This window comes from Eschscholzia californica, unplaced genomic scaffold (assembly GCF_041429995.1).
Source record: "Eschscholzia californica isolate CP2 unplaced genomic scaffold, dmEscCali1.0.p SCAF_5, whole genome shotgun sequence".
NCBI lineage: Eukaryota > Viridiplantae > Streptophyta > Magnoliopsida > Ranunculales > Papaveraceae > Eschscholzia > Eschscholzia californica.
In genome coordinates this window covers 28,974,015-28,997,850 of record NW_028238472.1, presented here as the reverse complement: position 1 = coordinate 28,997,850, position 23,836 = coordinate 28,974,015, and the positions used below count along the sequence as shown (strand labels likewise).

At 37.3% G+C, this 23,836-nt stretch overlaps 1 protein-coding gene across 2 annotated transcripts; it reads left to right on the top strand.

Moving 5' to 3' along the window:
• Positions 1–4,650: 4,650 nt before the first annotated feature.
• Positions 4,651–21,540, top strand: LOC147538123 (4-coumarate--CoA ligase-like 9). 2 transcript variants are annotated; one of them, XM_086643486.1, is made up of 6 exons: positions 4,651–5,733; positions 14,585–14,768; positions 20,419–20,576; positions 20,680–20,747; positions 20,839–20,947; positions 21,182–21,540. In XM_086643486.1, the coding sequence occupies exons 1-6, from the start codon at positions 4,663–4,665 to the stop codon at positions 21,329–21,331; spliced, it is 1,740 nt and encodes a 579-aa protein (XP_086499612.1). In that variant the 5' UTR covers positions 4,651–4,662; the 3' UTR covers positions 21,332–21,540. The 2 variants fall into 2 exon arrangements, with proteins under 2 accessions (XP_086499612.1, XP_086499613.1); XM_086643487.1 differs by lacking the exons at positions 20,839–20,947; positions 21,182–21,540 and adding an exon at positions 20,799–20,826 and having other exon boundaries at positions 4,655–5,733.
• The last annotated feature ends 2,296 nt before the right edge of the window (positions 21,541–23,836 follow it).

Sequence of the window (23,836 nt, the reverse complement as noted above, 5' to 3'; positions counted from 1 at the left end):
AAAACTGTGGACTGTGTATACATAGGGCCCGCAACAAATAGCAGCGCCTATAGATTTCTGGTACAGAAGTCTGAAATCGAAGATATACACGTAAACACCATTCTGGAATCGAGAGATGCTAAGTTCTTTGAACACATCTTTCCTTTCAAACAGAATTCAGAAGTCTCATCTGAAAGTAGAAAACGTGTAAGAGATGAGGAAGAGGAAAATCTAGAAACATCTAAAGAAGATGATATGGAAATCGAGGAAACAACACTCGAACCTCGAAGAGGCAAAAGAACAAAGAAAGCTAAGATATTTGGTCCTGATTTTCTAACCTATATGGTAGAAAATGAACCTCAAACTTTCACGGAAGCAATGACTACTCCAGAAGCTCCATTCTGGAAAGAAGCTGTTAATAGTGAAATAGAATCCATCATGCAAAATCATACATGGGAGCTAGTAGACCTCCCACCGGGTTGCAAGCCTCTAGGCTGCAAATGGATTTTCAAAAGAAAATTGAAAACGGATGGATCTATAGACAAGTATAAAGCAAGACTTGTCGCACAGGGATTCCGACAAAAAGAAGGGTTAGATTATTTCGACACCTATTCTCCAGTTAGTCGAATCACCTCAATAAGAGTGTTAGTAGCTATAGCATCCTTATATAATCTAGAAATTCATCAGATGGATGTGAAAACCGCTTTCTTAAACGGACAACTCGAAGAAGAGATTTATATGAACCAACCAGAAGGGTTCATAGCTCCGGGACAAGAAAAGAAAGTGTGTAGACTAGTGAAATCACTATATGGGCTAAAGCAAGCTCCAAAGCAGTGGCACTTAAAGTTTGATGACACATTATTATCAAACGGATTCAAGATCAACGAATGTGATAAATGTGTCTATACAAAGATCACTGCGAAAGGATGTGTTATTCTATGTTTGTATGTAGATGACATGCTAATTATGGGAAATAATTTAGATGTCATCACTACAACTAAAAAGATGCTTTCGAAAACTTTCGACATGAAAGATTTAGGGAAAGCGGAAGTCATTCTTGGAATTAAAGTTTCCAAGACAGCTGAAGGGATAAGTTTATCTCAAACGCATTACGTTGAGAAAATCTTAGAAAAATTCAGCAAAGATGACCTAAAAATGGCGAATACTCCGATAGATCCAAGTATTCACTTGATGAAGAATACAGGGAACGCAGTAAGACAATTAGAGTACTCTCGGATTATTGGAAGTCTGATGTACCTAATGAACTGTACTCGACCAGACATAGCCTACTCAGTCAGTAAGCTAAGTAGATTTACGAGTAACCCGAATAACACACATTGGAACGCCATAACGAGAGTGTTACGGTATCTAAGAAAAACAAAGGAGTACGGACTCCATTATACCACATATCCCGCAGTCTTAGAGGGATATGCAGATGCAAATTGGATATCAGATACCGACGACACTAAGTCAACCAGTGGATATGTGTTTACACTGGGAGGGGCTGCCATATCTTGGAAATCTTCGAAGCAAACGTGCATTGCTCGATCGACAATGGATTCAGAATTCATCGTTCTAGATAAAGCAGGGGAAGAAGCAGAATGGCTACGACAATTCCTTGAAGATATTCCAATATGGCCAAAGCCAGTGCCTGCAATCAACATACACTGCGATAACCAAGCAGCGATTGCACTGGCACAAAGCAAGATGTACAACGGTAAGTCACGACACATTCGTCGAAGACATAATACCGTTAAGCAACTTCTCTGAAGGGATCATAACTATAAATTATATAAGATCCAAAGATAACCTAGCGGATCCATTTACAAAAGGGTTATCTAGAGAGTTAGTAGTTGCATCATCAAGAGGAATGGGGCTAACGCCTAAAGTAAATGAGTAAAGGCACGGTGAAACCCTACCTAGATGACTGGAGATCCCACGATCTAGGTTCAAAGGGCAACTGAAGCTATATCCTGACTCGACAGTAACACTGTAAGAGATTTCTATCTCTTACCCATTCCTAGGATGACAACAGTGTTACCTGCATTGAGAGGTTAAGCATTAAGCTTTTAATAAATCCGAAAACTTAGAACTTGATTCTAACGTGAGGTATAGCAGGATACCTTATTACGGATAACCTATATGTGTGTGAATTGATGCCGGTTCTGTGGGAAGGTCGTCTAGGCCGATTTCTCTAAAGCACACACGAAATCGGGAATGTTCAGGGCCGAAATGAACACAACCGAGAACCTAAGTAAGTAAGGGATTAACTGTGTGATAGCTATTTTGGATTACAATTCCCAGGACTCAGTTCAAGACGTAAAGTTCACTGCCGTCCTTGTAAACCTTGTAGTTATTCACTAGGAAAGGTTCAAAGTCGAAAGACTACCTTCTTCCGATGCAGCGAAGTTCCGCATATGAGCTCTGTCAGTATAATATGTTTGCATATATCATAACATAAAACCTCAAATTTTCATTCATGTGGGGGATTGTTGGAATCGGAGCCGATTTTTGGCTCGACCCGACTCGTCAAACTCAGAAACGGAACGCGCCATTGCGTTCGTCTCGTCGAGCTCTTCAATTTAGAGCCAAGAATCACTCAAATCCGATTCCGGATGAATGAGAAATTCAAGGTTAAAGTTTGAACGAAGATCGGTTGAAATAGGTACTAAATCGTCAAAGAGGACAAGTTAAAATAGGAACCATTCAAGCAACGCACGCGCGTCCGCATCTGGACGGCTGGCGTTCTGTCCGCGGGAATCCGCGAAGATCTAACGATCTGCGTTCTCCCCGCGTCAGGACAGAGGCGGGACTTTGCGAGATCTCACCGTTGACGGACACGTGGCTAGCGCGTAGGGCAAATTTCGGTACAGATCACGATCATCTAACGGCTGCTGTTTCACCCGAGTTGTGAAGGCAGATCCAACGGTCTAAAAGCTAGCCGAAAATCCCAGTTATATAACCAACTCTTCCCAAAGAGTTGTGTCCCTAAAAACCAAGAGTTTTGTCCCCAAAACTCTAGAGATGTGTCCCCAAAACTCTAGAGATGTGTCCCAAAATAATATACCTATTCAATTCCTATATAAACCCACCAAACCCACTTCATTCATCATCAATTCAATTCACTCTCTTCTTCTCTTCTCTTATAAGAAATTAAAAATTCTGGTTTGTCTAGAATATCTAATTAGCAAGTATTTCTAAGGGTTCTGGTTAGACTAGAATATTTAGAAAGAGAAAGAAAAGAAGATTTAAGTGACATTTGAATTTCCGAAGCATCCAGAATATCATCCGCATTTAGTCCAAGAGCTCATACAACTTACAAAGGTTCGTCCGCTTTCAGAATATAGAAGTACCATCTTAAAATTCTGAAAGGTTAGTCGTTGTATCTCGAAGGCATTCACCCTAACGTTTGGTACTGTTACGGGGGTGTAAAATGTCTTAAGGAAAGAGAATCTATTCTCGCCTCGACTACATTAACCGAAAGAAGGAATATTGATAAATCATTATTCTTTAATAATTTATCTCTCTATAAGTTAGAGAAAGGAAACTCTGTCTAAATCAAGCCAAGACAGAGAGAAATCGACTTATCGATTAATAACCAGAGAAACAACAGATTGCTCAGCTGAGTTTTAATAATGTTCATTGTTGAAAATGATCTCTAAACTATAGCAGTTCCCATAGATAACACCAGTGCCAAAGTCAAAAGAAAATAAACTAATTAATATACTTCTTTCTTTCTCGTCTCTATCATTTTTTAGCAAGGTCACTGATTCCATCTAACTGGGAGAAGTCGTTATCAGAACGCACATCAACAATGTAATTTTCAAGTTGATCACCAATCGCATGATGTCAAATGAATTGAAATCGTTTGGATAAAATTCAGCTAGAAGCATCAACTTGTTCTTGTCAAAAAGAGATAATGAATTAGACGGACTTAAAGAAGCAATGCACAAGAGCGGCTCTGTGTTGGATTCAGCGAAACATACATTCTGTTCCTGAAGTTGCATATCTATAATAGCGCAAAATAACTCAACTTGATAATGATGAAGAATTGATACTAGTCTTTCTAAACTTACAGTTCGACCACAAAAGTGGTGACACATCATTCAACCATTGAGCCGATGAGCCAACAACCGATAATGTTACTAGAAGCAACTTACAACTACTTAAATTGTTCAGGTTGTTTTTTGTTCTTCTCAACATTGTATACTAAATCGTAAAAGTTGAGGGGTGTCTATAGACCCCCCCCAGACCCTACATGAATCTGTCACTGGTCGTTACCTTTTATTTGATAAAGTTAGTTCATGTTCCAAACTCAAAAAAAAAATCTTCATGTCTCAAACTTGTCACTCGGTACTTATATCCTGCCCCATTTGTAAAACAAACTAAAAGAATTTTATGTCAGTTGTTTAATGTATTACGCAAGGACTTAATCGTTATTAGTAAGGAACTTGGAGATGCTCTGAGCCTTTGACCCGCTGGGGTCAAAGATTGGGACGAGAAAGGAACGGGACTGCATAATTTTTGATTTTTTTTAATATTGATTACAGTGGTCATTACAATCGCATTGATACATCGATATGATGTGATAAGCACGATAACTGCTTAAATTAAATGGCCTCAGCAGGACGAAACAAATGACCAAAAGTCCACGTAAATTATTTTATTTATACCAAGGACAGTATGAGCGGTCCTTTTGTCTCTCTTCTATCCTCTCTCACCTCTCTCATGGCTGAATTACAAGTTGATCCGAAGACTGGTTTCTGCTCAGCAACCAAAATCTATCACAGTCTACTGCCTCCGTCTGCTCCTCTCCCTCCTGAACATCAATCTCTTTCCGTCACAGATTATATTTTCTCTCTCCTCCATACCACCACCACCAGAATAAACAGAGACACCACCACTGCCGCACTAATCGACTCCGCCACCGGTGATCATCTTTCTTACTCTGAATTCATCCAACAAACTCAATCCCTAACTTTCTCTCTCCAAAAACAATTTTCTCTCTCTAAAGGCGACATTGGTTTCATTCTCTCTCCTTCTAGTCTTCAAATTCCAATCCTTTATCTCTCGCTTCTCTCTCTAGGAATCATCATTTCTCCTTCAAATCCGATCAACACAAACTCGGAAATATCTCACCAATTAAAAATTTGCAAACCCACTATTGCTTTCGTTACATCCGAATTCGCTCATAAACTCCCTACCCAACTCCGAAATTCTGCAATTTTACTCGATTCCCCTGATTTTCAGTCCATGAAAACAGTTTCAGGGGAAAAGAAATTGGAATCGGTGGAGGTGACTCAGTCTGATACGGCGGCGATTCTTTACTCATCAGGAACAACAGGTAAAGTTAAAGGAGTTATTTATACTCATCGGAATTTGATATCAGGAATATCAGGAACTCCTCCGTTTAAATCAAAGAGAAGATCAACAACATCGATGTTTAGTGCAGTGCCGTTATTTCATGTTTACGGGTTTTTTGGAGTTTTTATATCGGTGGCAATGGGTGGGACTCTGGTGACAACGACGGAGAGATTTGATTTCGAAAGAATGATGAAGGCTGTGGAGGAATTTAAAGTGACGCATTTAGCGGTGGCGCCACCTATTATATTGGCTTTGGTCAAGGGGTATCTGGATTTGACCAACGGCTACGATTTGAGTTCGTTAGAGTGTTTTATATCCGGTGGAGCTCCGCTAGCAGTGGAGGTAATTTTGAAGTTTCGGGAGCGTTTCCCCAACTTTCTCCTGGTACAGGTAAATGATTAAAGTCATATTTTGCTTCATCTCCAAACCCTACAAACAAACCTGCCACTACCACCACCAATCATAGACACCGTCAAAACATTGTTAATTATTTATATAATTTTTTTTTGAGAAATCGATTATGATTTAGGTTGGTCGTTACGAAACAAAGATACATAATATAGATGTGATCAACACGATAACCGCCTAGGTAAACCAATAATAAAAGAGGTCTAAAGTCCGACAAACTTATTACAGTACATTATTTATACCTTTAATAACTTAAATTTAATAACCATTGATTCCACCTCCTGAAATCGATTCTGAGACTTCCAAGATTTTGGCGTTTATGTCAACGCTACCAACTACTTGGACAACCAAGTGTTGACTCTAGTTATTTATGTTTACACTGCAGTCAATATAAATAATTCGCCTCGTATTTTACTCCAAATACCCCTGCCACTAAAGAAGCTCATTTTTATTAGACAATAAAAAAAATAAGTTTGACACTGATAATGCTCTACGTGGAGAAATTTGATATTAAAAAGAATTCATTAATGGTGGAAGTTGATATTCATGAACTCAAGTAACGAGACTTGTTAGACTCACTCCTATAACAATTGTATACTTAAGATAAACTTTTTATATTGATATTTAAAAATCAAAGTGACAAAATTTGGTACATTATGATTACAACAAATGGAATAGTTACATTGAAAAATAAAAGCATAAAAAACTATTTAAGCTGAGGATAGGAGGAACTAACCTAAATTGTCATGATAACTACTTAGGGCGACTCAAATGTGGGGCGGGCTAGGGCTCCTAATTTGAATTTGGGAGCCCCAGCCCCATAACTACAAACCGGGAGCCCCGGGGCTGGGCTCCCGGACTCCCAAATGGGAGCCCGGGCTGGGGGACTCCCAACCCCTAATGTGACCGTTGGGGTGTTCCCAATGGTCACATTGGGGTGGATTCTCTAAAATGGGAATCCACCCCACTTTATTTTATTTTTTTTAATTTTTTTTTAAATTGATTTTTTTTAATCTTGTTATTATTTTAAATACTTTTTTTTTAGTATTTCTCTATAATTTTTTGTTTTTTTTTGTGTTTATCTTTTTGAAATTTTCTCTCTCGAATAATATCACATTTTAATTCATAGTCGAAATCTAATAATTTATAGTCGAAATTTAAAATCAAAATTGCGCACACGTACTTCGCACACGTATATTATTTTGATCTGGGGGCCCGACGTTGGAATCAAGAAAAGCATCGGGTCTCTCAAAATTCAAGGGATTTTGGGAGCCCGAACCCCACATTGGAGTTGCCCTTACATTATTCATACTTGAGGCTAGGCAAACATGTAGGAATTAAATAATGTTTACAGTTCTTCAAAAAATAATGTTTACAGGTCAGTTCAATCATTGATGTTTTCTTCTTCTTTTTTTGTTGAAAAATCATTGATGTTTTCTTGGCCATTTGAAAAGAATTTCTCAAATATTTTCGTAAGTTAAGGATATAGTTAACTTTCGATTTTCCCAAGTTGTGACCAACTAAAAGTTTCGGCCTGTATAAGTAACCAGGGTTCAAAACAGCACAAAATTATATTTTTGTCAGTAAATTTAACACAAATTTTTTTTTCCCTTTTCTACTCTGTTTCAAAAGTCCCTATTACCCTTTTCTTGTTCCTTCCTCAACTAAAAGTAGTTTCTAATTTATGGTTGGCCAACCATCTGTGGACGACTTTTTATGTAAAATTTCTCTCTCTTCCTCTCTCCCGCCACCGCCACCACCACCGCCACCACCACCGCCACCATCGCCTTCTTCTTATCTTCATAGCTTTCTGTCCATTTCTCCCATATTTTCTTCCTAATTTCCCACTAACTATGTTTTAAGGAAAATAATAAATAGAGATCAATGGTGCCACAAACAGAAACTCAAGTTTACAATTGACTTCTTTCTCATTAGAATCAGATTTTAAGTAAAATAATACTTACAGAAGGGAAACAGCATCAACTTAATAAATAAAGCAAGAACAACCACTACTAATAAGAGGTTCTCTTGCATTATCTCATCTTCTAACATGACTAACTGAAGTAAAACAAATTATCTTTACAATACCAAATAAAGCAAAAATCCTTTTCTCAAACATAAAAGAAAAATTAAGCTTAATGTAGTTAGAAGAAGAACAAAAATCAATTGTTGATTATTAAGTTTGACTAACGGAATCATAGTCTCATCTTCAAACACCACTTTATTATGCCTAAATTATTTCTTTGTAAACGTATACAACCTATATTAATGGTGTAATTATTAGTTGATGATTGGCGTCTTTATTTTAATTTGAGGAAAATTTTTAGAGACGCATAGGTGAAAAGGGTAAAAGAAGCAAAGACTAACTAAAACCTCCAAGCCATGTTTTGGCGCGCGAGAATGGCGTGGGAATGGAATGTGATTCCCGGGAATCACAATCCAGATCATTGTTTGGCTTGCGGGAATGGTATGCTACGGGAATGTGATTCCCTCAAAAAAGGGGTAACAACAAACCCAGGGGGAGGTGTGTTTGTGATTCACATTCCTCCGGAATCACATATATTAATATTTGTTGACAAATATATCCTTAACAAAATGTTGAATTACCAATTTTATTTTTTTGTAGGATATGGTATTAATAATTACTATTGATGTTTATGAACAAAATATAATTTTAGATAAATTTCTATTTAGGTTTACGAACAAAATTTTCTTTTAGATAAATTTTTATTAAGATATTTATTTATTATCTTTAAATTCTAACCCTTTTATGTATAGTTTTATTATTTCATATCTACGAATTTGAAAAAATAATACTGATTTTAATATATAACAAAGTTGATGTGTATATTTTCTGCTAAAAAAAAAGAGTTGATGTGTATTTTATGTAGTTTAAGTAAGAGTAAAAGTGAACTTTTACAAATATTTACATTCCTATTCCTATACAAACCAAACACCTAATTAGGAATATGTCAGGAATCAAATTCCCATTCCTGGTCAAACCAAACATCAAACTACAGTAATTTGATTCCCAGGAATCACAAGATAAAGATAGCTAGAGAAAGAAAGTCACATTGGTGATGATGTCAGAACTGGGTTTCCAAATATTTCTAGAAAAATCGTCATTGTTTCCATTCATTCGATAGTTCAATTTTACTCTTTATGACTTGATTTTAGGGGGGGGGGGATAGGGTGTAAGAGAATATTTCTGATCATGGTTGTATGATCTTATCTTCTGATATGGAAGAGGATATCTGCCACTATCTGGCCTTCCACGAGACTTTTACTTCTTTCAGACAGAGCATACCTTAAAGTGTCAAGATGAGCTTTGCAGACCTCCCAAATTCAAGGCTTAGGTGGAAGGGTTAACAAAGGTTTAGTTCTCTGCTTGGCTTTATGTTGTGGCAGAGTTCTAAGTGCCTAAGAGACTCGTGCCGACCTCGAACAATCTCTTTGATTAAACTGGGATTTAGGTGGCAAAGGTCTTTCTAGTTCATCTCTCTACTGAACTGTCAAGGGTTTGCTTGTGTGTCATGTGGGGATTCGACATGTGTCTCCCAAGTCAATCTCTAGACTTCTTGACTGGTAAAAAGTGTCCAATACTGGGCGAAGAAGCTGGTGGTAGGTGATGCACCCGAGAGGTTGCAAACCCCAAACAAAGGTGTCAAGTAATACCCGGCAAGATCAGGGTCGATCTACGAGGATAAGAAGGCAACTCGGATATTAATAGGCCATATCCACCGGTCTAGATGTCACTAGCTAACTTAGGCTAAAACGGAAAGGAACAAAGATAAACGAGGTTTTTTTAATCCAATAAGCAAGAAAATAAGAAAATAAGTAAAATTTAATTAAATTATCAAAGAAAGAGGGTGAGAGAGATTCAAGAGACGAGTCAGGGGAACAAGAGTTAGGAGGCAAACAAGTGAGAGAGGTATCGAAATACGGGACTCCGTAATGATAAACCTACAATTATGTGTGGTCCGATCTAATGTGTCGAAGTATAATCGAAGTTCAACTCCTAAGATAGATGTCTATAAGCACTATGTCTATCCGGATATCATACGTAGTCAAACAAACGTCCTAATCGGTTAAAACCGAGTCATCGAGGGTGTTGTCTAGTCGCCTAACTATGTGAAGTGCATAACAAAACACATGAAATTTTTACTTAGACTACGATCGATATCGAATACTTCGCTTCAGCTATTAACTATGTGAGATGCATGACAAAATACATGAAAATATGATTGAAAAGATAATCGAAATAACTAACCATCGACTCTTAATCGAAACATTGATCATAAAATTCATCACAGTTTCATCCCATAAACGACATATGAGAGTTAGCTAAACATAGCGAATGAGTACTAAATGAAAAAAAGATGATGAGAGAATCCCCCTCTACCGATGTAGTGCGAGACTAAGATCGTCGGAAAATGTGGGTCTCTAAGGTGCAGCAATTCTCCCTTTAGCAAAATTCTGGGTTCTCTTTAGAAATGGAAAATGAGTGCCCTCGAGTAAAAACAAGAGTTCCCCATAAAAATTAACATCATCTTCTCCAATCTTTACTCAAACTCCATGAAACCATAACCCAAGCTTTCTCTTCTCTAGGATTTTTAGCCCAAAATCAAACCAAACAAAACAGAAAGTAAGGTATAGATAAGGGGAGCAAAAATACTAAGTTTTCGGACCAAGAAAATGGAAGAAAAACCTTTGAAAATCTCGCCCAAGTGAGCAAAACTCCTGCCAAGCAAACCTTTGAAGATCCGGTCAGAAGGAGGTGTCATCTCGAGTTGGTGCATGCCCGTCAGAAGCCGTCCCGAGCAAACTCCTTTGTCGTCCGTGCATGTCCGTCCCGAGCATACTCCTTTTTCGTCCGTGCTTCCTGGCCAAGTCCCGAGCAAAACCCGAGTTGTTGTCCTTGTGCGCCTCTCTGTCTCGTGCTCCTTCTACAACTTCTGAGCTTCTGTCATGCTGGCTAGATTTTGGCCGGTCTAGAGAGCTGTCTGACCTAAGCTTGACCGACACTCCTCTTCCTTCCTCTTCTTCTTCTTCTTCTTCTTCTTCTTCTTCTTCTTCTTCTTCTTCTTCTTCTTCTTCTTCTTCTTCTTCTTCTTCTTCTTCTTCTTCTTCTTCTTCTTCTTCTTCTTCTTCTTCTTCTTCTTCTTCTTCTTCTTCTTCTTCTTCTTCTTCTTCTTCTTCTTCTTCTTCTTCTTCTTCTTCTTCTTCTTCTTCTTCTTCTTCTTCTTCTTCTTCTCCTCCTCCTCCTCCTCCTCCTCCTCCTCCTCCTCAACCTCATCCTACTCCTCCTTCTCCTTCTCCTCCTCCTCTTCCTCCTCCTCTTGCTCCTTCTCTTCTTCTTCCTCCTCCTTCTCCTTCTTCTTCTTCACTCTTGAGCTCTCTCAAAACTTATGAACTTTTAAACCCTAGCTCTTGCTCCTCTCAAACTTGAGAAAACCATATCTTCCAAATTTGGTTTTTTCTCCCACCAAGTAGTCTATTCTCTTTTACATTTTTTCCTTTACAACCCTAAACATAAAGGTGGGTGTCCCTAAAATCTCTCTTTGTCATTCTTCTTAGAGATCTTGGCTTTGGATTTAGGCTTTGCTTCTCATCTAGAAACCAAGGGGGGACTTCATCTTTTCTCTACATCTCTAATTTCAAGAAAAGACCATGATGTCCCTCGGCTTTTTTCTTTCATAACTTTTCCGTCCGAACCGATCTGACTTCCGTTTTCGCCTCGGACTCACCATTGACTCCACTTTTCGTTTAATCCCTTTGATATCTCTTTCTCCTATTTCTGCTGCATGAGATGAAAGTGATCATTTGTTCTTTTTCATTCTGACTTACGTGTTTAGCTCCATTTAAGCCACCTAACAAGAAAAACACATAAATTATTAAAAAGAATACTCGAAATGGACTAAGTAGTCTAAGTTAGGCGCTTCAAATGAGACATTTTCATGTCACACCAGTAGGGAGTTAAGATTTTTTTTATTGAGGAAACATAATCTTAGATTTTTGTCTTTTACAATTGTTCTTCATCCTCTTCCTTAAACCATACAAATTTATATCAACAATCTAATTTTATTCTAACGATCAATTGCCATTACGCCCACTACCAATAAACTACTAAATTAGTTTTCATTTTTGTTTTCTTGTGTTTAAGAGGGGGTTTTAACTATTTAGGTCAAAATTATATAAAAAATAAGTAAAAAAAAGCGCAAAACATTTGAAAATTATTATTCAGGTCAAAAAATATACAAAGACTAAAATACCTTTTTTTTTGTCATTTTGTGTCGCTGTATTCTTTTATTTTTCTTTAAATCGATATAACTTTTGTTTGAGATGTCGGGTTTCTATAAAAATTATATATTTAGAAATAATTTTTCATTTGCAATCTAACAAGATCTACTTTCAATACTTTTTTTGTCCAAAAAAAACCCATAAAAAATGACTTTTTTTCCCGTACGTTTTTCTGTAAACATGTGTTTGCAACAATTTGTTTTGCAAACATGTGTTTGCAACAATCTATTTTGCAAATAAGTGTTTGCATATAATGTAATTTGCAAACTGTGCTTGCAAAATATAGATTGCACACATGATTTGCGAGTTTTGCAGAATATAATCTTGAGTTGCATATCTTGCAAACTCGATTTGCAAATAGAGAATATAAACTAAGAGTATGTGTCTACGAAATCTTGAGTTTGGAATTGATTTCATCATTGACAAGGTTTGTCATCATCAACATCAGAGGAATATTAGAACCAAGTCTATATAAATTTTTTGAAAACCAAGCACCAAAGATCATAACCAAGTTCAATATCATTTAGGGAGCTAGGGTTCAACAAAGAAAAACACACTAACACATACATAATGGCAAATCCATCATCATCTCATTCAAAAAGGATTACTTTTTAACCTTAAAACATATATGAAAACGTAAAATTACTTCATTCCCAAACCTAAAATCAAGCATGCAAATTATTCCTCCTCTTTTTACTCAGTTGAGTTCAGGGCCTTTAATACCTCAATTGTCTGCTCTCGGACCAATTCGATTCGCTTCAAGGAAACCTCAAGCTCTCGAGTCTGCAACTTCCTCCGTTTCTGTTCCAACGCCTCAGCTTTCGATTCCCCAGTCAAACTCAAACCCTCTTTGAATACACTATTTCCAACCATGGGTAAGTTCTTGTTCTTATCAATCTGCATGGGTTCAGCGAAGATTTGTTCTTTTCTTCAGATTCAGGGAGATCCTTTATGGGGGTATCATTCAGAGAGAGAGTTTTTGGGGTGGTGATACCTCTAGATTTCGGTTTCCTAATTCTTTTCCCATTAGATAAAGCTGAATCATCTCCCCCATTGTTGGATTGAGGAACTTTTTTACTCTTAGCTTCTACTTCACCCCAAATTTCCTTCATGAGATCATAACATCTAATGTCATGGGGTTTTAAAAAGACAGGATCTCCACCTGATTTTCCCCTTTTGAAATTGTTTTGAAACTTCTTCTTCAACCTTTTGACCTTGTTTGATAATTGAGCTACATTGACATTAAAGTGAAGACTTTTCTTGACAGAATCAAGAAAATCTAGTAAATCAGAGTAAGCATCAGTATCTTGTTTTTTGCAGTCACTCATGTGTCTCAAAATCACAATTTCATCATCCTCACTTTATAATTTAGCAAATGGATTCTTCACTTCTTCTTGATGATCACCTTCTTCATCGTCATCAGCATCACCACCACCCACTTTCTTCTTCTTTCTCTTTGAATCTTTGTCTGACTTCTCAAACTCAAGTGGGTGTTTTGCAGCGGCACCGAGGCCTAACTGCCCGAACTGGTGATGCCCGACAACCGAGAAGAACCCGGTTCGGGCGGACCCGACCCAAAATTTCGGGCAAGCGGGATTCGGGTAAGGTGTCTTACCCGAGTACCGGCCCACACAGACCCCCCAAAATTCAACCCTGACCCGTCCGACCGAACTATGCCTGAGACCCGCCTGACCGAACTATGCCCGAGACCCGCCCGCAACTCATACCTGCCCGAACCGGGTACCTGCTACCCGCGACCCATTCCGGTACCCGTTACCCGCGACCCAATCCTTTAATCACTTTATAATCCAACGGTTGAGCATCAACAGCCGTTGGATCAAAATATCTAACTTATAAATACCCTCTCAAACGACCAGTTTCTCACCATTTTGAACAATATCCCACAAGTCTTGAGATCCCAATAATACACTCATTTGGATATACCAATTGTACATAGTTATCTTTGGTTAACCTAGGTATTTGAGGTTGTATCGTATTTGACATTTTCTTACAAGATCCGCAAAATTTCACAAACCTTAGATCTCAAAATGTTGAAAACTTGAAATGATAAGCTAATGTGGCTCGGATACCATTTGTTGAAGATTAAGAAGATATACCAACTATAACATAAAAAATCTAACAGAATGAACTCAAATTAATTAACCTTCTAATCTTAAATCTTCATCAAACACAAACACTAATGTTGTTGTTTTCATTAACAAAAGAAACACATTCATAACTAGATAATAGTCTTAGATACATACCCATAGATTTCTTCCATTTTCTTCATTGACAATCTTCTCTCAAGAACAAATTTTCTACTTTCTCTCTTTAGATTGTTCTAGATCTATAAAAATAAAAGAATCTTTTTATTTCTATTATTTTGACTCACTAATGGAGCCCTATTTTTTGGGCTTCTTTTACTACCACTAGTTTACTCAAGCCCAAACTTCCTCATACTTCATATCAGCCCAAACCAAAATTTGGTTTAAAGGCCATTTTTTAACAATATTTGACCTGATTTTCTTGGAAGGGGTATGGATTAACGGAATGCGCTGGTGGCGTGTCACGAACAGACGGTGAAAGCAGCCCGTTAGGGTCAGTGGGGACGCTTGCAGCAAATCTCCAAGTGAAGATTGTCGATCCTAAAACTGGTGCTTTATTGCCTCCTTGTAAGCATGGCGAACTTTGGATTAAAGGCCCAATTGTCATGAGAGGTACACTAACAACAAATTCTATTGAACCCGTTACAATCCTGAAGAAAAGAATCCAATGAGCACAGGAAAAGAAACTTCATTTCATCTATGAAGAAATTAATAAAAAAAACTAACATGATCACTTTGATTACATAATGAGAATGCAAAATCTAAATACAACTGGATGATTAAGAGGGGACATACACTGCCATAATATATATATACTTGGACCTTTAAAAACCATAACTAGAATTTAAAAGGCACACAAGACTATTAGGACATGTTTGACACCCGGGAATAGAATGTGATTCCCTAAAGAATGAAATGTGATTCCTAAGAATCACATTCCCATAAAGTGATTCATGAAAATCAGATTATTTTAGTATGATGTTTGGTTTAACTAGGAGTACCAATTGGATTCCTGACAAATTCCTAATTTGGTTTTTGGTTCGTAAAAGGATAGGAATATAAAGTTTTAAAAAAGTTCAGTAAAAATAAAAAATAAATCGACTTTGATGATAGGCCTGGGATAGCTCTCTACATCAACGTCCATCGAAATTGAGATGAACGAAAAACAAAGCTCGATCTCTCTCTTCACTCCATCACAATACCCCTATGCCAAGAGATATAAAAATTAAATTTTTAGAAATTAACTTTATCTTCCAAAAAATATTTCTAAACTTAAGATCGATTGGAATGAACAAAGAACGAGAGAGAAAAGGGAAAAAAAACTAGAAAGAGAGAGAGAGAGAGAGAGAGGGATAGAGAGTTTCGTTTGAGCAAGAGAGAGAGAGTGACAGTTGTCATAGTGGATCTTGAATCCTAGGTTTCTAATTTAGATGTGATATTAATTTTGACGGCGATTTTAATATTAGTCATTCTCATATTTTATTAAGGATAATTTTGAATGAAACCTTTTTCTATTAGTGTAGAAGAAAACTTAGAGAACCATTGACGAGAGGCCTGTTTGATCCCGTAAACAGATTTTTGAAGGCGACAGACTATGGACTCCCCTTGTTATAAAATCAGGGGGTAGTTTCATAAAGACCTCTTCGTTGAGATCACCTTGTAGAAAGGCGTTGTTAATGTCAAGTTGGTTAAGTGACCAACCTTGGATAGCGACAAGGAAAAGAAGTAATAGGACTTAAACTAATTTAGCGACTGGAGCTAAGGAGCCGTGGTAGTCAAGCCCCTCAATTTGAGTGTAGCCTTTGACGTCAAGGCGCGCTATACCTTCTTATCGATCCATCAGAACCGAATTTAATTTTGTACACCTATTTGCATCCGACAGAATGCTTCCCGGGTGGTAGAGAGACAATAATCCAACTGTTATTTGATTTTAGGCTTTAATTTCTTTCCTCATTGCCTCGCAAAAAGGGAGGATTCCATTGCCTGTTTAAAGGTGGAAGGTTCGGTAGTGTAAAGGTGGAAGGTTCGATAATGTAAAGGTGGAAGGTTGGATAGTGGAGAGGACGGATGTGAGAAAGATCCAATGGGCTGGAGAAAAATTATCAACTAAAAGATAGTTAGTGAGAGGATAAGGAATGTTTGCAGAAGAGTATTCAAAAGGTGACATATGGCAATTTTAGGCATTTATCGAGTAGATGGTCGCCTCGATCGTTGCAGACGGGAAAGAAGAAGGTCCTTTTCAGTTTAGGTGCCCTTAGTCGAGCCTTTCATGTTGACAAGAGGGGGGCATATAGCAGAAGATGATGGAAGAGGCCCAGTAGAAGGAACTTCGACAGGTCTTGACGACTAAGAGGAAGGAGTGCCCATAGAGAGGTAGAGAGGCCTAGAAGGGGAATGGTCGGTGGGTTTTGGAGTCTAAAAGATGAGTGCCCAGAGAAGGCGAGTCGATGAAGGCAGGACAGTCAATAAATCCTTTAGGATCAGAGTTTTGCCGAGTGGGACAAACAACAGGTGGTGGAAAGGAAAATGTGGAAATGGACCGGCGGAAGTGAGATTATTGGAAAAGAATTAGAAGAAAATGCCATTGGAAAGTGATCTTCTCGAAAAATAACATCACGGGAGGAGATGATGCGACAGGTAAGGATTTCATAGACATGGTAACATTTTTGGTCTTGGAGGTAACCTACAAAAACACCAGTGATGCACGAGGGTCCATCTTTGTTTTGACGGAAGGAACGCATGTATAACATAAACAACCAAATACACGAAGGTGGGAAAAGACAGGGGGAGAACCCAAGATTTTTTCATGAGAGGACAACCTGTTTAAAATCAGGGTAGGGATTTTGTTAACGAGATAAACCGTAGTAAGAACTCATCCCCCAAAAAAAGGTCATTATCACGAGTTCCGTAGTGAATGCTTGAGATATTAGTACGAAATTGTGTAGAGACAAAAATGAACCGCATCGGTATGAGAGATTTGAATTTGAGGAACCAAAACGATTCCATTACCGTAGTGAATGCTCGAGATATTAGTACGAAATTGTGTAAAAACAAAACTGAAAAAAATTTAGATGTGCTTTTTGGTGTCGGATTTATTTGACATGAGAAAAAACCATGTGCAATGTGAAAAATCATCCACTAAAGTAAAGAAATATCGACATCCAAACTGTGAAGAGACGGAGAATGGTCCCCATAAGTCGGCGTGAATTCATTCAGAAGGGCAAGAAGAGACAAAAGTACTTGCTGGAAAAAGGTAAACGAGTTTGTTTTGATAAAAGACAAATATCGCGCGGACTTCTTTTAATTGAAATAAATCTCATGCAAGGAATGTTAGAAATTAAATGTTTAAAAATGAGAAAATATAAGGATGGCCTATACACCAATTCAAGTATTAGAAGAAATACTACTAATATTAATACGAGAAGAAGCATTCAACGAAAAATTCTAGGGTCTGTGCGAAGAAAGTAGGGTTCTTCGTGTTGATCACCAAGTGCAGTCGTCGATCTCATCGCTTGGTCCTGAAAGATACATGAAGATGAATCAAAAGTTTCTCACAGAGAAGAGACAAAGTAATTTCAGAGATGGAAATTAAGTTTCACCTAAAAACTTGGATATGTAGAACATTGTCAGGAAAATATATTTGAAAGAAAAGGACCGAGCCAATGTGATGACCCCGATTGCGAGAGCCATCGGGTAGCTGGACATAATAGTTACGGAGTAAAGAACATAAGTAGAAAGCGAGAAAGGAGGGAAAAATATGTTTTGCAGCCCCCGAGGCAATTACCCAAGGAGAAGAAGAAACAAACATACCGGTTAAGTTAATATTTGGTTCCTAGGTGCCGGGAAGAGGAGTCGAAGTGCCTAAAAAATGTCATTGGTGATCAAGTAGTTGAAGGAGGCACTGGCATTTGGGAGTGAGGGAAGTTCCTAAAGGCACTGCGGGTTGGCTTCCAACGTTTTTAACAGAGCCTGCTATTGTGGCGGGTCGAGGCAACATGCTAGCATTGAGGGCGGTCTGATTAGGGTAGCAATGGATTTGGTATTCGGTGGACATGACGTGTCCATATACATGGTAGTGTTCACAATAGGGTCGAGGCTGCTTAGGGCGAGACCGGTTAGTACCGTCGAAACGTGAGTTGATGGATGAATCAAAATTGTTGACGGCGGGTGTTGCTTCAACAAGGGAATGAATTCACAAAATCGTGGGAATGGATCCATTAAAAGAGTTTGGCTTCGAGTGGCCAAGAATCTGTCATGTAAACCTTGAAGATACTACATGGCTTGTTCTTGATTAGAACGATCGATGATAGACCTACCATGACCACAAGTACATGGTTCAATGGCCAAGAGATAATGGAGTTCATCTTGAAATGATTTGAGTTAGGTGAAGTAAGATGAATCAAACCCATCTTGTTTAAGTGAGATGGCATGTTTGAGTGGATAAATCTTTGGACATTAGTTTGAAACAAACAATCATGAAGATTGCGCCAAATATCTGCGGCATTATTATCATAAAGAATGGCGGATTGTATGTTTGGAGCAACAGAGTTCATGAGCCAACTAGCAATAAGATGCTTGCAACACCCCCATGTGTGGAGTTCAGTTGGCGAAGAAGGCTTTGAAATTGTTCCATTGACAAAACCCAACTTATCTTTGAATTGTAAAGGCATTTTCATTGCTCGAGACCTAGAAGCATAATTGTCTTCAGAGTGGTGGAGTAATGAGAACTGATGCGGGAGAATCAGAGTGATGAACATCAAAAACAGGAAAATCTTGGGAGGACATATTGGTGTAGTTTCAGAGGAGATATCAGAAGTAGTACCCATGATGTCTTAAGGAGAGAAAAAAAAATCTAACTTGGCTCTTATATCATGTGAAGCGATAAATAACTCTTGATGTTAATTTATGAGTCGAGAGAGAAAGAGAAAGATATAAGCCGAGAGGTGAAGCAGAGAGGTGAGTTGGAGAAAGTATCTTGTATTTCCATTCAATGTAACATGGGTATTTATAAGTATTACAAGTGATGTTTATCTAAAATACATAAAATCATAACAATGTATATCTAGATTTCCTAGATATCCTCGATTGGATCTCCGTTGGCCGAGTCTCCCAAGATCCTTTGTGGTCGTGTAGATCCAGTTTGGTGGCCCCAATAAAAGAGGTACAATCTATATACACATATGATTCTTTTCAACATTATTGTACTGTAAGGATCGAGATGGATTGAGATCCGAAGATATCAAATATCAACTGTCCAAGATATATGAAGATTTAGAATATATTACTTAGGTATCAGACTTGCTTCTTCTACATGGAAGATATATCCTAACGAACCGTAACCATCTGGCTCTGGTCAAGTCGTCAACATTCATATGTTTGATCTTCTCTCGACTTTGATACCTTAGGGATCAATCAATCCCCCATCTCAATCGTTGTCTATTATGCTCAATGTTCACTTCCTTTATTTTTCCATCTTTGTCGATATAAAAGAAAGAAAGAAAGAAGGAAATGAAGAAAAGAATAAGATGCGATTACAAGTTCAAGTATCTTCTTTTGATTAACCAACATGATATTATTATTTAAGCATTATTGATCTAGTTTACTTCGTTCGAAGAATTTCAAGTTTCCAAGCCTATTAAAATTACCAAGCTAAAGTTACCTATAAAGTGGGGTTGCAGACAAAGTATTCACCACCATTGCCAATTGTTTGACACTAAACAAACAAAACAATTTCAAGCATTGAATCCGATCGTATGCGAACAATATTCTTCTTTTCCAAGTTCAATCTTCAAGTTGGATACTACACAAGTTCCACATTCTAACTTGAGGGGGAGTATTAGAGTATAAGGATCGAAACCCGAAAATATCAAATATCAACTGTCTAAAATATATGAAGATTTAGAATATATTATTTAGGTGTCTTGTATTTATCCTAGATAGAGTCCTAGAAATCTAAGATACCTGAGTCACTCTATAAATACAAGTGTCCTCTATGTATTATATATTATTAATTTACATTGGGTCATTTAACGAGTTGTAACCAATCAATACCACGATCTTCCGACCGAACCACGTAAACTATTTCGTTCTTTATTTTAATTTATATCTTCTAATCTATCAACACAAATGAACTTTCACCAACATCTGTAAGTACAGCTTCAAAATATAATTATTTCGCATTAATCATATCACAATATTACAATACAAGACTGAAGCAGCTCCACCATATAAGGTTCACTTAATTTATGCTATTGCAATATAGGTTATGTTTTTGGCGACGAAAATGAAGCATTATCTGCTTCTTCAACTCTGGATTCTGATGGGTGGTTGAGAACAGGGGACCTAGTTTATATGGACAACGATGGCTTTGTATTTGTTATTGATAGATTAAAAGAATTAATCAAATACAAAGGTTATCAGGTACCTTCTCAAACTACTAGTACTACTATGTAAACTTCACACCTTATAATTATGCAAAAACTAGGTTTCAATGTTAACCTGGATGCCTTCAATTATGTTGCAGGTTCCTCCTGGAGAGTTGGAAGCATTGCTTCTATCTCACCCAAGTATCCTCGATGCTGCCGTGATTCCGTAAGCATTTAATATTTGAAGTATATATGTAATATATGTGTATGTATTTAGATATATTGTGTGAGTTTAAAGAGAATGGTGGGGAAGGCAGGTATCCAAATGAAGAAGTAGGAGAAGTGCCAATGGCATATATTGTAAGGAAAACAGAGAGTAGAACTTTCATAGATGAACCAGAAGTCATGAATTTCATTGCCAAACAGGTAACAAACTTAAGCATAAACTAAAGTTCATTTTTCCTCCCCGATTTGCATTTGATTAACTAGATGTCAATTGACACCCTCCACCTTATTGTAGATCTATTCAAGTTCCATGATAACATATTATAGGATTTCTGTCTGATAAATGTAAAAGAAACTTAAGTAAAGTCTCTTCGTCATGGAATAATTCTTTCCTAATTATTCGATATAAAATTTATTTTATGATTCTATATATAGGTGGCACCGTATAAGAAATTAAGGCGAGTAGCTTTCATTGATAGCATACCGAGGAATGCTTCAGGCAAGATATTGAGAAGGGAATTGAAAAGGCTTGCACTACTCAACAACATCTCTTCTTCAACTACTACTACCAAATCTAAGTTATGAATTTATTTTCTTCACATAGAGGGGAAGGAATGATAATAAGTCTAAACTCGTGTTCCCGAAAACGTCTATTGTGCGTGGCTTTAAGGAATAAGGTAGTGTGGAAGTTTTCTTGTGTGTGTATATACATATTAGTGTGAGTGATACTTGCCACATGTAACTTGTGTTTTAAGGCATCAAACCAAACTTTATTAAACAAAATTTATTATAAATTAATCTTGCAAAAATATAAATTAAGAAAAAAAAGAGAATAGCTATAGTGGTTCATTAGTGTTTTGTTGAATGTGACCAAATTCTCCTTATTTTGACCCAACTAGGAAAAAAATTTGATCTAGCAATTATCGTGGAAATGAATCATTTCACCTAAGTTTTCTTCAGCAATAATTCACCTCTTTCGGAGTCAATATCATTTCTACCTTACGACTATCTTCAAAGAGTATTTATCATGAATACATTAATGGTGTGTTTAGATGACGGAATCATGAATGCGCAATGAGTCCTTCGGATTCATGATTCCACGGATTCATGAATCCAAGTAGTATTCTTTTGGTTTGTTTGACAACTAATAAGAATCCTATGATTTATTAGTATTTGAGTATTTTTAAACGCTTCTTAAAAAAAATATTGAAGAAACCTTGTTCTCGAAACTCTGTTTTTCGAGAACCGTTTTTCAATTTTCTTCGTAAATAAATTATTTTTCCAAAAATAGTTTTCCACGAAAGTTGTTTTTTGCTCGAAAACCCTTTCCCCCGAGTTAATTAGGATGACACAATCCATTCTTGTACTCCTACTCAACTTCATGTCTATCATGCACGACCTAGTGACCGCCTTTATAACCTGCTTTTACGGCGAGGCGTTTAACGGTACTAAAGCCACACATTTCTTACATAAGATTAGTGAAGCACTCATGTTTTAAGGAATCTCTCCAATTTTGTCAATGAGAAGCGTTTGACGTTCATTATCATTGATGTACTTTTCATTTGTGGGTTATCCAGTGTATGATCCTATCATGCACCCACGTAGTAGACTAGAATACCCTATTCTTATAGGCCATGAAACAACGATATTTTTTCGATCTCACGTGCTAGTCCTCGTAAGTCATTGTTGTCCATGTAATGACCTGGACTAGGGAGATGATAACGAATGATTTCAATCTCACTTAATAGGATTTCATTCTTAGGTGACAGTTTAGTTGACAATGGATGCAATCCGGTTAAACTTTGCTAATTATCAATTGATTGAATCTGACTTCAACTTCTTTGATAATTTTTATTATTTTTTATTAGATTTGAAAGTTCTTAAGCTTTAATTCGTTTGTTTGTAAAGCTTGCAACAGTTCTTGGCTCGGAACCACTTTCCGACCTACTATCCTTCCATGTCTGGAAGTTTGCATTGTGTGACACGTTTCAACTTTTGTACTACTTAATCCAAAAACCTTTATGGGATTTGCTTCAGTAGTATTTCAGATTGCCTAATTTGAATTCGGATGTTTGACGTCTGTTTGTAATCTTAGTGTTTGAGATGTCTAAATGCTAATCATGTCCTACATGATCGATTTTATGTTTCAGGCATAAATATCTTTCTCATGCGTGCTTGCTCATCAGTGCCTGCTAGACCTTGAGTCTTGCTGAGGTTTTGTCATGAGACTTAGGTCAAATTTTTTTCTGGAGTTTTCAAGTTCGGAATTTAAGAATCTTAGCGTGCCAAATTTCTTAGCTCAATCCTATCATCCTCTCGATTTGTGTTCATAGATGTTCGATGCCCAAAAGCATTTTATCCTTTGACCTTTTGAATGAGTCAGTTCTCAACTGCTTTCAACATCTCTATGTTGCTCTCAATCCTTGTATGTTCTCTGCATATCGGACCTAGAGAACTTGACACTCCCACTTACTTTCTTGAATTCCTGAGATTTAAGATCATCTTCATTCCTTAGGAATCAAACATCTTGATTGCCTTGTCGAATCGAAGATTCCAACTCTTGCTTGCTTTAATCCGTCGATGGATCTTCGTAGCACGTCTGTCTTACTAACTTTTTAAGTCGTTAACCATTTACTTCCATGATCCTATTCGGAAATACGGTTTTCACTTTTATGTTAGTACAGACAAAACTTAGATTGGAAAACGATTTCGTTCATAGTTTCATGGTATGAACTGCGATCTTTATCTCTTTGTTTAGTTCCGGGAAACTCTTATGTTTCCATCCTTCTCAGTTTGCTCCTTTTAAAAACTAATTTCATCGAATGGGTTTTACTCCATTGATTTAATTGTCAAGGTCTAAAACTTGACGAGATTCGAATTCCGTGATATTTGGTTTCAAACCAAAATGCGGAGTGGGTTTCCGTCTACGCGCAGGTCTATGGCTTTCGTCTTTTAATCATTAAGATTTCAATCTTATGAACTTGTTAGACAAGTTATTTCGACCTTAAGGGCTTATGAATAACATTTCAAAATATTCTCAAACTGTGAGACACTTCTATTGAGCAACTTTCAACTATTTGAGAGTTCTCC